This window comes from Urocampus carinirostris, chromosome 16, assembly GCF_059441175.1.
Source record: "Urocampus carinirostris isolate Australia breed hairy pipefish chromosome 16, RoL_Ucar_1.0, whole genome shotgun sequence".
Classification (NCBI taxonomy): domain Eukaryota; kingdom Metazoa; phylum Chordata; class Actinopteri; order Syngnathiformes; family Syngnathidae; genus Urocampus; species Urocampus carinirostris.
Genome location: NC_142364.1, coordinates 14,598,393 through 14,610,571, shown reverse-complemented (window position 1 = coordinate 14,610,571; position 12,179 = coordinate 14,598,393). Strand labels below are relative to the sequence as shown.

The following is a 12,179-nucleotide window of genomic DNA, read 5'->3' as shown; positions in this document are numbered from 1 at the left end:
TTAGTGAGCCGCGCCAAAGAAGCTGGTTCTCAAAAAACTCTACCGACTTTACTCAATTTCGTTTTACTTTGACCTTGACTTCAAAGTACCGCATTTAGAACACAGCGTCAGGGGAACCCGTGTATTTTTACCTTCATGCACTGTAATTTTGACTTAATTCGCTTCTCGATTAGCAATTTCGAGCCCTGATTTTTGTGAGCTGGCTAGATTTTCTTGTGCGCGGCAAAGCTCTGGGTAGTGCGCAATTTAGAGGGAACATTGGTGGCCATCGTCTTGCCTGTCTTTCATGTAACCTTCCTCCGACACAGCTGAACAGGATCACTAGCAGACTTCTACAGAGCTGCAGCTGTGTTTCAGGAGGTAGACCTTAAAAACAGGCGGGATTACGGGTTGAAAGGTAGTTAAAATGCTGAAAATGTTCCGTAAACGGTGGTCCACTAAAACAATTCCCATCCTATTGAGTTAGCCTTTGTTTATACGACAGCGACTAAGTAAAGAAATAAGCACCAAAGACCTGAAAAGACCGTTTGTTTCTTTTTCCAAAGAACTGTTAACGTGTGTTTATAAGACAATTAGCTCGTAAAAATGAGGAAAGATCCAAATGTGTGCCAAAGCAGAACAAGTCTTTTCCTTTGTAGACTTGGGGTTACGTTTACATGACAACAGTTAGGGAAAATTCAATGGTGGTCCTGAGCAGGATTTCAAGAACATAAAAAATGGGAACTTGAATGCTCATTTTTCTATGACAGTTTACGAGGGTTTCCCAAGGTCTTAAATCTTGAAAATGTCTTAAATTTGATAAATATAAATTAAGGCCTTGAAAAGGTCTTGTATTTTGTCTACAAGTGTTAAATCTAACTCTCAGATGTCTTAATTCTTTTTTGTCTTATCTGTGTGATATTGGTAAGAACTGTATAATAAGTTAACTAAAAAAAGTATAGACTTTGTCATAAATTTATTTTTCGTTTTGTCTTTATCGATCTCTGATCGATAAATGTCAGAAAATCCAGATCTCCGTGTTTTCAAAATGGCAGCATTACTTTACGTAGAGTAAGTCTCTTGAGTGATTTGAAGTATAACTGGATTCAGGGTGTACCAGGGAATAAGTGGGTTGGCCAGCTAGTGCCTGAACCCTTTGTGGCGGCAGTGCAGCCGTCGTTCCGGTTCGTACCCCACACGGTCACCTCCTTTTCTCTCTCTTGTGCTATATCTCTCTTTTGTGCAATTTGTTTACTTAACTCTTTCTTCCCTATTCTGTCTCTTACCTTCTCTCTCTCTCTTTCACGTGCTGTATATCTCTCTCTCTCCCTCTCCTATTATGTCTCTCTCTCTGTGTCTCTCTATCTCTCTCTGTCGTGCTATATCTTTTTCGTGCTATCTATCTCTCTCTCTCTCTCTCTCGTTCTTTATCTCTCTCTATTTTGTACTATATCTCCTTCTTGTTCTCTCTGTCATGCTCTATGTCTCTCGCTCTCTCTCTCCTTTCCCTCTCTCTTGTGCTATAAATATCTCTCTCTCATGCTATCTCTCTGTTCCTCTCTCTCTCTCTCTCTCTTGTGCTATATCTCTTTCACGCTATCTCTCTCTCTTTCTCTCTCTCTCTTTCTTATGCTATATCTCTTCCGTGCTATCTCTCTCTCTCTCTCTCTCCTACTAAATATCTCTCTCTCATGCTATCTCTCTCTCTTGTGCTCTGTCTCTTTCTCTGTCTTTTTCTCTCTCTCGTGCTGTATCTCTTGTGCCACCTCTCTCTCGTCCTCTCTCTCTCGCTCTCGTGCTATCTATCTCTCTCTTTCTTACTATCTCTCTCTCTCTCTTTCGTGCTATATCTCTCTCTCTCGCTCTCTATCGTGCTCCATCTCTCTCTCTGTCTCTCTTTCTCTTGTGCTATATATATATATATATATATATATATATATATATCTCATACTATCTCTCTCTCTGTTTCTCTCTCGTGCTATCTCTCTCTCTCTCGTGCTATTTTTCTTTCTCTCTCTCTCTCATTCATGTCTTTCCTTCTCTGTTTCTCTCTCGCTTTATCTTAAACCTACTAGTCCAGCCCATGTGAGATTTGTTTTTCTAGCATGTACCCTCCCAGCTAAAATTAGTTTGACACCCCTGGTTTAAAGAAACAATTTTCAACCTCATATGAATTTAACCGCAGCTCGGCAGCGCAGTGGTTAGCGCGTGTGCGGCACAGTTCTGAGGTCATGGGATCAAACCTTCCTGTGTGGAGTTTGCATGTTCTCCCCGTGCTTGCGTGGGTTTCCCCCGGGCACTCCGGTTTCCTCCCACATTCCAAAAACATGGTCGGTCCAAATTGTCCCTAGGTGTGAATGAGCGAGTGAGTTGTCTGTCTCCGTGTGCCCTGTGACTGGCTGACAACCAGTTTTGGGTGTCCCCTGCCCACTGCCCAAAGATAGCTGTGATGGGCTCCAGCACCCCCGCAACCCTACTGAGGATAGGCAGTGCAGAAAATGGATGGATGGAAAAATTTAGTCGAAACTCTAATAATGAAATGTTTGATTTAAAACTAGCTTGTTGATGCTTTTGTCTGTATCATTTTTTCCCGGCACTTAGAAAGTAAAGGGCGACAGGAGAAACGCTGACTGGCTTTCTTATCGTGGATCTCATTATCTTTACATATAAATACTTTCGCACTGTCACTAACAGGAAACGCTGCCACTCCGTTATCCTGTTGCCACGGCGAGTGTTTGTTTGTTTGCCTTTCTGTGGCAGTTTTACGGCATCTGAGGGCCAGCTGGAAGCCGGAGTTAAGTCGTAACCCTAACGCCCCTTTCACGCAGACGATAAAAGCCTGTTTTTTTCCAGGCTTTCCTGTCTAAATAGTACCCATGCTACAAAGTAATCAAGTAGGTCAGTTTCCGTGCAATAAAAATGTGATTCATCTTTATTTTTATTTCCCTATCTGGCAGGTGCGTCCCACGCGGACCAGCTGACTCCGCCTTCGAATGATGTGAGCCGGGAACCGTTGCCAGGAGGAGGACAACGAGTCAAACGGCGGTCAGACGATAAGACAAAACAGAGCAGTTGATGGTTAAATTTGGACTAAGGAAAAGCTGGACTGAGAAAGACCAGAAAAACTGACTAAGGAGCTGAAAGGATTTTTTTTCCCAGCACACGATTTTAGATATAAAGGACTGATTGACAAGACTAAAAGGACCAAGACAATGAACCAAACAAGGAATTAAAAACCCGGAATCGGCGTGAATGTCGGACTGGAAGAAGGAGTGAAAGGGTTTGAAGAAAGCAAAGAAGGACTAAAACAAGAACTCGCAGCTGGACTGAAACGAGGACTCAAAGGGTTGGAGGAAGAACCGAAAAAAAGGATCTAGCTGTCTATTAAAAAACCCAAATTAGAACTAAAGCAATGACAAATTGAAAGGAGTTCACTAAGACTTGACTAAGGAATAAAAGAGGGACATAAAAAAGGACTACAATCCTGCAGAGCAATACAGATTTAAAGAAGGAATAAATTTGTAGGTACTTGTAGGCCTCTAAGAACAACTGAAAAACCCGAACAAGGATTTAACAGGCTACTCGATCTTAAGCAACAAATACAGTCGCTAAAAGGAGTTCACACAGACTCGAATAAGAACTACCTTTGGGACCTACAGGACTAAAACAAGGCCTGAATTAATAAAGAGACTGGGAGAGGGGTTCAAACAAGGACTTAATGAAGGAATCAAACAAGATCTTATAGGACTGAAAGAAGAATTGAAGGGAAAACAAGGATTTAACAAGCCACTAGATTTTAAATCAAACAATAAAAAAGGAGTTACTAATAATACTAAAAGGAGTTCACAAGGACATAAAGAAGGATTAAAACAAGGCCTGAAGAAACAGAGACTGAAAGGTGGTTATTTTAACCTAAAAACGGAATGAAACAAGAACTTCTAGTACTGTAAGAAGAACTGAAGAAAACCTGGAACAAGGGTTTCACAAGCCACTAGATCTTAAATTAAAACTATAGAAAAAAAACAATACAAAAGGAATTAACACAAATTCTAAAAGGAGATCACACAGACTTTACCAAAGACTAAAGCAGGAGTAAAACCAGGCCAGAAGAAACAGACTGAAAGGGCGGTTAAAACAAAGTCAAATCAAGGTCTGGAAAGACTTAACGAGGACTGAATAACAAGACCTGAAGGAGGACAGAATCAAGGACTAAAGGAAGGCCTGATTCATCCGTAGAAACAGAACAAAAAACAAAGGGCTGCTCAAGGAAGGCACTAAAAGGACTTCTCTAACAGTTGCAGAAGTGACTTGGAAGTACTGAAGAAGATCAAGGTCTGAAGTACGTAACGAGGATCTGAAATAAGTTCTAGAAGGACTGTAGTACTGAAGAACTTACTGAGATCTGAAACAAAGGAAAGATCTGAAACAAGGATCTCGAAAAAGGACTGAAAGAAGAAGTTGAGTACTTAAGATCCGAAGCAAATATTAAAGGAAGAATCGGAGAACTCAAGAACTTATTGAAGATCTGAAACGGAGGACTGTGATATCAAAGGACTAGCATACCAAAGGCGGAACCGAAACCTCAAGTCTTCGACCATGTGCCACGTGATTGTGACGTGCCGCTCCATGCTGTGGACTCTCCTGAGCATCGTGGCGGCCTTCGGCGAACTGATCGCCTTCATGAGCAGCGACTGGTTGGTGGGCTTCCCCCGAACCCCCGAGCACCACCACCACGGGCCCTCTTCGCCTTCCTCCTCGGCCGGCGAGGCCTACCGTCCCACCTTGGGCATCTACGGCCGTTGCGTCAAACTGCCGCACCTGCATCACGGCGGCGTCCTGTGCGGACCCTACGCCGTCCACTTCGGAGAGATCGCTAGCGGTTTCTGGCAGGCCACCTCCATCTTCCTGGCCGCCGGCATCCTGCTCCTGTGCGCCGTGGCCTTCATCTCCGTCTTCACCATGTGCTTCCAGAGCATCATGAAGAAAAGCATCTTCAACGTTTGCGGCCTGCTGCAGGGCATCGCAGGTGAGTCCAACAATATTTTGACTGGTTTTATTTGGATTTAACTTCCATTTGAGGGATTATAAAAGACCATTTATTTCAAATTTGGCACAGAAAGTGTAGTGTTCCTCCCCAAAATCATGCAGATTTTATAGATTATTCCACAAGCCGCTGGACTGCTTGAGACATTTAGTCTCAAAGTTGACCAATTATGCTCATATCCTTTAGAGCTGTGACGTCATCAGATGAAATCTTGACTCTTAACAATGGAAGATCTTACTCCAGATGGCTATGGTAGTGAACAGCAATAATGCTCATTTCTGTTGTTCTGTTTGGGACTCGTAACACGTTAGGAAGCAGGAAAGGATGTTGTGCGGTGGAGAGGGATTTCATGCTCATGCCTACAATTTTCTGTTAGTGAATCATGAAAATGGCGAGAGTAAGAAAAGGACTGTTTCAAATAGTCAAGTGAAATCATGTTTATTTGTGACGCCCTTAATCACAAAGAGTCTCAAAGGGCTGCACAGACCAGAGATTATTATTATGACACCATCCCCTGATCTAAAACCTACATGAGGGCAAGGAAAAACTCAAAAACCTCAATATGATGAAAATGAAGAGACCTTGAGGAGGGACCGCACATGAGATAGTCCTCCTTCCAGGATGACCAGGCTGCAATGGATGTTGCAATAACAAATAATACACAGATATTGTCAACATAAAGTATAGGTTATTCATATGCTATAAAATAGAAGCGTGTTTTTAGAACCTGCGGATCTCTTCTTGGCTCTTGGGATCACGAGTAGACAAGCATTTTCAGAGCGAAGGCTCCGGACCGGAACATAGGGCGAAATTAAATCTGAAAGTCCGTGCATGATTTTGTATACTACCAACAGAATCTTAAAATCACATCTTAAGCTAACAGGGAGCCAATGCATGTTAGCTAAAATCGGGGTAATGTGATCAAACTTTCTTAGGTCAAAGCCTCGCTGCAGCATTTTGTACCAACTGAAGGCTCTTGATTTTGGACTCCGGGAGACCGGAGAGTCGTGCATTACAGTAATCGAGACGGGAGGTAACATATACAATTTAAAGGCCAACCCATACCCCAAAAAGATGAAAAAAGACTTTATTCGAGCGTGTCTAAGAAAGGCATGTACTTGCACGTGCCACGCAAGCATCTTGACAGAGGCTGCAATGATGATTTAAGCCACAAGATGGAGTAAGCAAGTAAAACATTTTTAAAGTCCGGACAGCATCTTTAGATAAAAAAAAATGAACAAAATTGTCTGCCAGATGCAAGATTTCTTAAACATTTTTTCTTCAAGTAAAAAAATAAAAACAATCTCTTGAAAGGAGTAAACTGATCTGCACCCTACCATTTAGATGATTTAAATATTTTATTACATTATTATTAATGAATAATTGATTAACTCTTCTACAGGGAGTGCAGAATTATTAGGCAAGTTGTATTTTTGAGGATTAATTTTATTATTGAACAACAACCATGTTCTTAATGAACCCAAAAGTCTCATTAATATCAAAGCTGAATATTTTGGAAGTTGGAGTGGGGCTTTTTTAGTTTTAGCTATTTTAGGAGGATATCTGTGTGTGCAGGTGACTATTACTGTGCATAATTATTAGGCAACTTAACAAAAAACAAATGTATACCCATTTCAATTATTTATTTTCATCAGGGAAACCAATATAACAGCTCAACATTCACAAATATACATTTCTGACATTCAAAAACAAAACAAAAACAAATCAGTGACCAATATAGCCACCTTTCTTTGCAAGGACACTCAAAAGCCTGCCATCCATGGATTCTGTCAGTGCTTTGATCTGTTCACGATCAACATTGCGTGCAGCAGCAACCACAGCCTCCCAGACACTGTTCAGAGAGGTGTACTGTTTTCCCTCCTTGTAAATCTCACATTTGATGAGGGACCACAGGTTCTCTATGGGGTTCAGATCAGGTGAACAAGGAGGCCATGTCATTAGTTTTTCTTCTTTTAGACCCTTTCTTGCCAGCCACGCTGTGGAGTACTTGGATGCGTGTGATGGAGCGTTGTCCTGCATGAAAATCATGTTTTTCTTGAAGGATGCGGACTTCTTCCTGTACCACTGCTTGAAGAAGGTGTCTTCCAGAAACTGGCAGTAGGACTGGGAGTTGAGCTTGCGTCCATCCTCAACCCGAAAAGGCCCCACAAGCTCATCTTTGATGATACCAGCCCATACCAGTACCCCACCTCCACCTTGCTGGCGTCTGAGGCGGACTGGAGCTCTCTGCCCTTTACCGATCCAGCCACGGGCCCATCCATCTGGCCCATCAAGACTCACTCTCATTTCATCAGTCCATAAAACCTTAGAAAAATCCGTCTTGAGATTTTTCTTGGCCCAGTCTTGACGTTTCAGCTTGTGTGTCTTGTTCAGTGGTGGTCGTTTTTCAGCCTTTCTTACCTTGGCCATGTCTCTGAGTATTGCACACCTTGTGCTTTTGGGCACTCCAGTGATGTTGCAGCTCTGAAATATGGCAAAACTGGTGGCAAGTGGCATCTTGGCAGCTGTACGCTTGACTTTTCTCAGTTCACGGGCAGTTATTTTGCGCCTTGGTTTTTCTACACGCTTCTTGCGACCCTGTTGACTATTTTGAATGTAACGCTTGATTGTTCGATGATCACGCTTCAGAAGCTTGGCAATTTTAAGAGTGCTGCATCCCTCTGCAAGATATCTCACTATTTTTGACTTTTCAGAGCCTGTCAAGTCCCTCTTCTGACCCATTTTGCCAAAGGAAAGGAAGTTGCCTAATAATTATGCACACCTGATATAGGGTGTTGATGTCATTAGACCACACCCCTTCTCATTACAGAGATGCACATCACCTGATATGCTTAATTGGTAGTAGGCTTTCGAGCCTATACAGCTTGGAGTAAGACAACATGCATAAAGAGGATGATGTGGTCAAAATACTCATTTGCCTAATAATTCTGCACTCCCTGTATTTGCCCTTTGAGACTTCTTGTGGTAAAGGGCTATACAAATAGAAATAAACATGACTTGGAAAAATTGGGATTTTGCTCAGCTTGTCGCTAGGGAACTTGTGACATTTTTGTCCAAATTGCGTTCTTCGATGTCCAAAAGCTGCGTGCGGTATAAGTAAACCTGCCCTGGTTAAGGCCTCCTCTTCCTTAGGCACCTTTTAGGTAGCCAGATCTGGGCACTTCGGTCCTTGAGGGCCGCAAGTCCTGCCTGGTATTTGAGGTTTCTCTGCGCCAATTTTGGCCATTCCAAACTCCCCCAGCTTGCTAACAAGCTCATCATTTCTATTACTTGAGTTGAAGAAGAAAAACCTCCAATATAATTCAGGACATGCGGTAGGCAATTATGGCCTTTCCTTTGTGTTTTTCGCGGTTTGTGTAATATTGCCCTAGTTCCCCGTTAGCGTTGAGGCTGCAGGAAGGCTTCCAGTTAGCCTCGTTAGCAGCTGACTAGCCGACTAGCCTGGCATTTCCCTGGTTTATTTTGGGCTTGGTTCGTGTTTGTTGCCACATCTGCTTTTCGTTGTTGGTTCCCGGTTAGCCTGGGGTCTTACTGCATGTTTTTGCTCCGCCAGCCTTACGTGTTTCTGCCGATCAGTCTTGGTTAGTCCTCATTGGTAGTCGGCAACCCTGCCCTGTCCATTGCTTTTTTTCCTAGCTTGGTTTGTGCTTGTTGCCGTATCTTCTTTTGGTTCCTGGTTCCCGGTTAGCCTGGCATCTTACTGGATGTTTTCGCTCCGCCAGCCTTACGTGTTTCCGCCAATCACTCTCGGTTAGTCCTCATTAGTAGTCGGCAATCCTGCCGTGTTCATTGCTTTTTTCCTAGCTTGGTTTGTGTTTGTTGCTGTATCTTTTTTTTTGGTTTTTTGGTTGCTGGTTAGCCTGGCATCTAACTGGATGTTTTTGGTCCGCCAGCCTTCTGTGTTTCCACTGATCGGTCCAGGTTTGCCATGTTTAGCAGCCGGCTAGCCTGACATGTCCATTGTTTTTTTTCCCCGGCTGGTTCGTTTTTGTTGCCATATCTGTTTTTGGTCCTGTTTAACCCGGCGTTTTACTGCATGTTTTCAGTCCGCCAGCCTTATGTTTCTGCCGATCCGTTCCGGTGAGTCCTCAATAGTAGCCGGCTATCCTGTTCATTAGCCCTCGTTAGCTCTCTGGCTGTATTTCTTTGCAAATTAGCCTCATTTTGGCTGCTCACAAGTTGTTCTGACATTAAGGCATCTACCTGTGACACAATGATTATGCATTCTTCCCAAAAAAATACCAAAATTTTGCTCAAAATACTCAAAACCTTTTCGACTAGTTAAACCGATATAAATGCTGGCTTTCTAGGGTGCTGGTGTTCTTCACATGACGTCACAGCTGGGGCGGCAGTAGCTCAGGAGATAGAGCGATCGTTTTAGGATTAAGGGATCCCAGTTCGAATCCCGGCTTGTCCGTGTTACATGTCGAAGTGTCCTTGGGTAAGACATTGAACCCCCAATCACCCCCAATAAGCAGGTTAGCGCCTTACATGGCTGCACAGATCACGGCCGCTATTGGGAAATGTGAAGCACAATGTAAAGCGCTTTGGGAAGTCATTGACTTGAAAAGCGCTATATAAATGCAGATCATTTCATTTCATTTCAAGAAGTCAGAGGCAGGACAGGCTTCAAAACGAATTATCTCAGAAATAGATCGATATTATGGAAAAACTATGTACTATTTTCTTACATTTTGCATGTTTTATAATTTGGGTACACTTTTGGGTCTCAAACTTGCGTATAGAGGCATTTGCAGCCCTCAGGATGATAGCTTGAGGCCCGTGCTCTAATATGAAATTTTAAAGTCATATTAAGTATTGGTAAAATAATCCTTTTTTAAGATCTTATTCAGTGCTTACTTGTTTGCTGGATTATTGTCGTATTTATTTTTTACTAACCTATTTATTAATATTTTTAATACTCAATTCTTATAATTTATTTATGAACTACGCCGGCCGCCCGAGAAAATTGAGTTCGCGAACCCTGAAAGATTGACTCATTCAGTGGAAAAGACAGATTTTCCTATTATTCACATTTTCCCCGCAAACACAATTTTTTTTTATTAAATGATAGAATAGAAAAAAAATGCATTTTAAAGTATAATTTCATTAAAAATGAAAAGTAAAAAGTTCTAAAACGAGAAAAAAAAACCCCACCTAAAATAAGCAACATATCATTTTCCTCATCTAAAAAAACTGAGAAAAATAAAGAAAAGAGCTTTTCTTTAATGCAACGACATCTAGTGGTCAAGTCATATTTTAATACTCAAATCGTTTCGATGACGTGAAATAGTTGCGAGGGATAAATCTGCAAATACTTTTTCACGGAAGCGTATACATTCGGGCCAAATGTAGTAGTCGCGTGCGCCGTTTAAAGCTGGCATCCCTTCCGCCTGTTAGCGTTAGCTCGTCCGATGCGGAGCGGCAACATGTGGAAAGAATTTCTGACCTACTTTTCATTTCCTCCTCTTCGCAGCACGCCTTCCGCACAAAAAAACCGAGCACAATGGCGCACGTTTTTATGAAAAAGTACCGCTTTCTGATACTGTTTGATTCCCCAACGATATTCTGGGCAGGGAAACCGGATCATGATAACATTAGTGTGGAGAGTGAGCTGCCTTAAAGCCTAAAAGACATCACGATTTTGAAGAAATTTGCTTTTTCCTTCTTGAAAATCCTGGTGAGAACTATTTTCTTAAAGGGACAGAGTGTATTATTTGGCAACTAGATGTCGCCGTATGGCAGGGGTGTCAAACTCGTTTTAGCTGGACAGCACGTGCTAGAAAATAGCTACCGCAAGGGCTGGACAAGACGTTTAAGAGAAAGAGAGAGGGAGAAAGAGATCAAGGGAGGCAGAGTAAGAGAAAGGGAGAGAAGGTAAGAGAGACAGAAAAAAGGAGAAAGAGTGAAAAAATTAAAAAAGCACAACAGAAAGAAAGAGGGAAAAATGAGAGAACAAGAGAACAAAAGAGACAAAGGGAAATGACTAGAGAAAAAATGCGAGGGAGAAAGATCCAAAGCATGAGAGAATAGAAAGTCACAAAGAGAGAAAGAGAGCTAAAAAGAATAAGCATGTGAAAGAGAGTGAGAAAAAAGAAGGTAAGAGCATAAGCGAGAGAGATGGAAAGGAAAAAAAGGAAAAGAGAGAGGAGAAATAAAGAGGAAAAGATGAAAGTTTGAGAGAAGGAGAGAGCAATAAAAAGATGGAGGTAGTGTAAGGGAGAACAGGAAATAGAGGGAGAAAAGGAAAGAGAGAAAAAGAGTAAAGCAAAGATGGAAAGAAAGTGAGAGAGATCAAAAGCATAAGAGAATAGAAAGGACATAGAAAGAGAGCAAAAAAGAGTAAGCATGTGAAAGAGAGAAAAAAGAATAACATGCAAAGGCAAGGCAGAAAAAAATGGATAGAAATAGAAAAAATTGAGAGAGAGACAGAGAGAGAGAGAGAAAATCCCTTGGTCAACCGAAGGATATGTTTAAAAATGCATGGTAGTTCATGTATTTCTTCTTATTATTTAAATCATTAATAATTGTTTTTTTTTCTTAATTAAAAAGCATTTTTTTTAACCACTAGGAGGCGCTCAATCATACTGCCTTTTAACGCTTTTCTTAATTATTGGAAATTATTTATAAATATGAATATTTGTGTTGTATGTGGAAAAATCAGTATCAACATTTTCTTTGTGGAAGGGTGAGCAAAAAAGTGAAACAAAATAATTTTGTGATTTGGTCACTCTGAGTCTCCGTAGCTTGTATTCTTGTGCTTTTAGCACTCGTTTTCTGTTGCGCAACAGCATGCGGAGACGTCTAGCGGTCAAATATTACACACTGTACCTTTAATTTTCGTGGTGAAATGTAATGTTAATTAATGTTCAATGAAATAAATGATTGTATATGTTTTCATGCAACCCAAGCTCTGAATCTGGTTTGAATTCCATGCGCCTTATAGTCCAGCGCGCCTTATGTATGAAAAGACTATTTTGGTAGTGTGCCTTACAGTGCGAAAAATAAAGTCCATTTCTCGATCTCGAAGGGCAGGTGCTGTAGCACCACCTCGTCGATTTGTGCACATCCCCGCAGGCTAGCTGATTTTTGGATTTCCTTCGGACCGCCCGCATTGATAAGCCCCGCCCCTCCT

At 41.7% G+C, this 12,179-nt stretch overlaps 1 protein-coding gene across 1 annotated transcript in view; it reads left to right on the top strand.

Moving 5' to 3' along the window:
* The window catches only part of lhfpl2a (LHFPL tetraspan subfamily member 2a), a 46,251-nt gene that overhangs the window by 33,691 nt on the left and 381 nt on the right, over window positions 1–12,179 (top strand). The window contains exon 2 of the mRNA XM_088319946.1: window positions 2,937–5,005. Coding sequence (XP_088176072.1) covers window positions 4,576–5,005 — 430 coding nt within the window. The 5' untranslated portion in view covers window positions 2,937–4,575. The remainder of the gene's footprint in view (window positions 1–2,936; window positions 5,006–12,179) is intronic.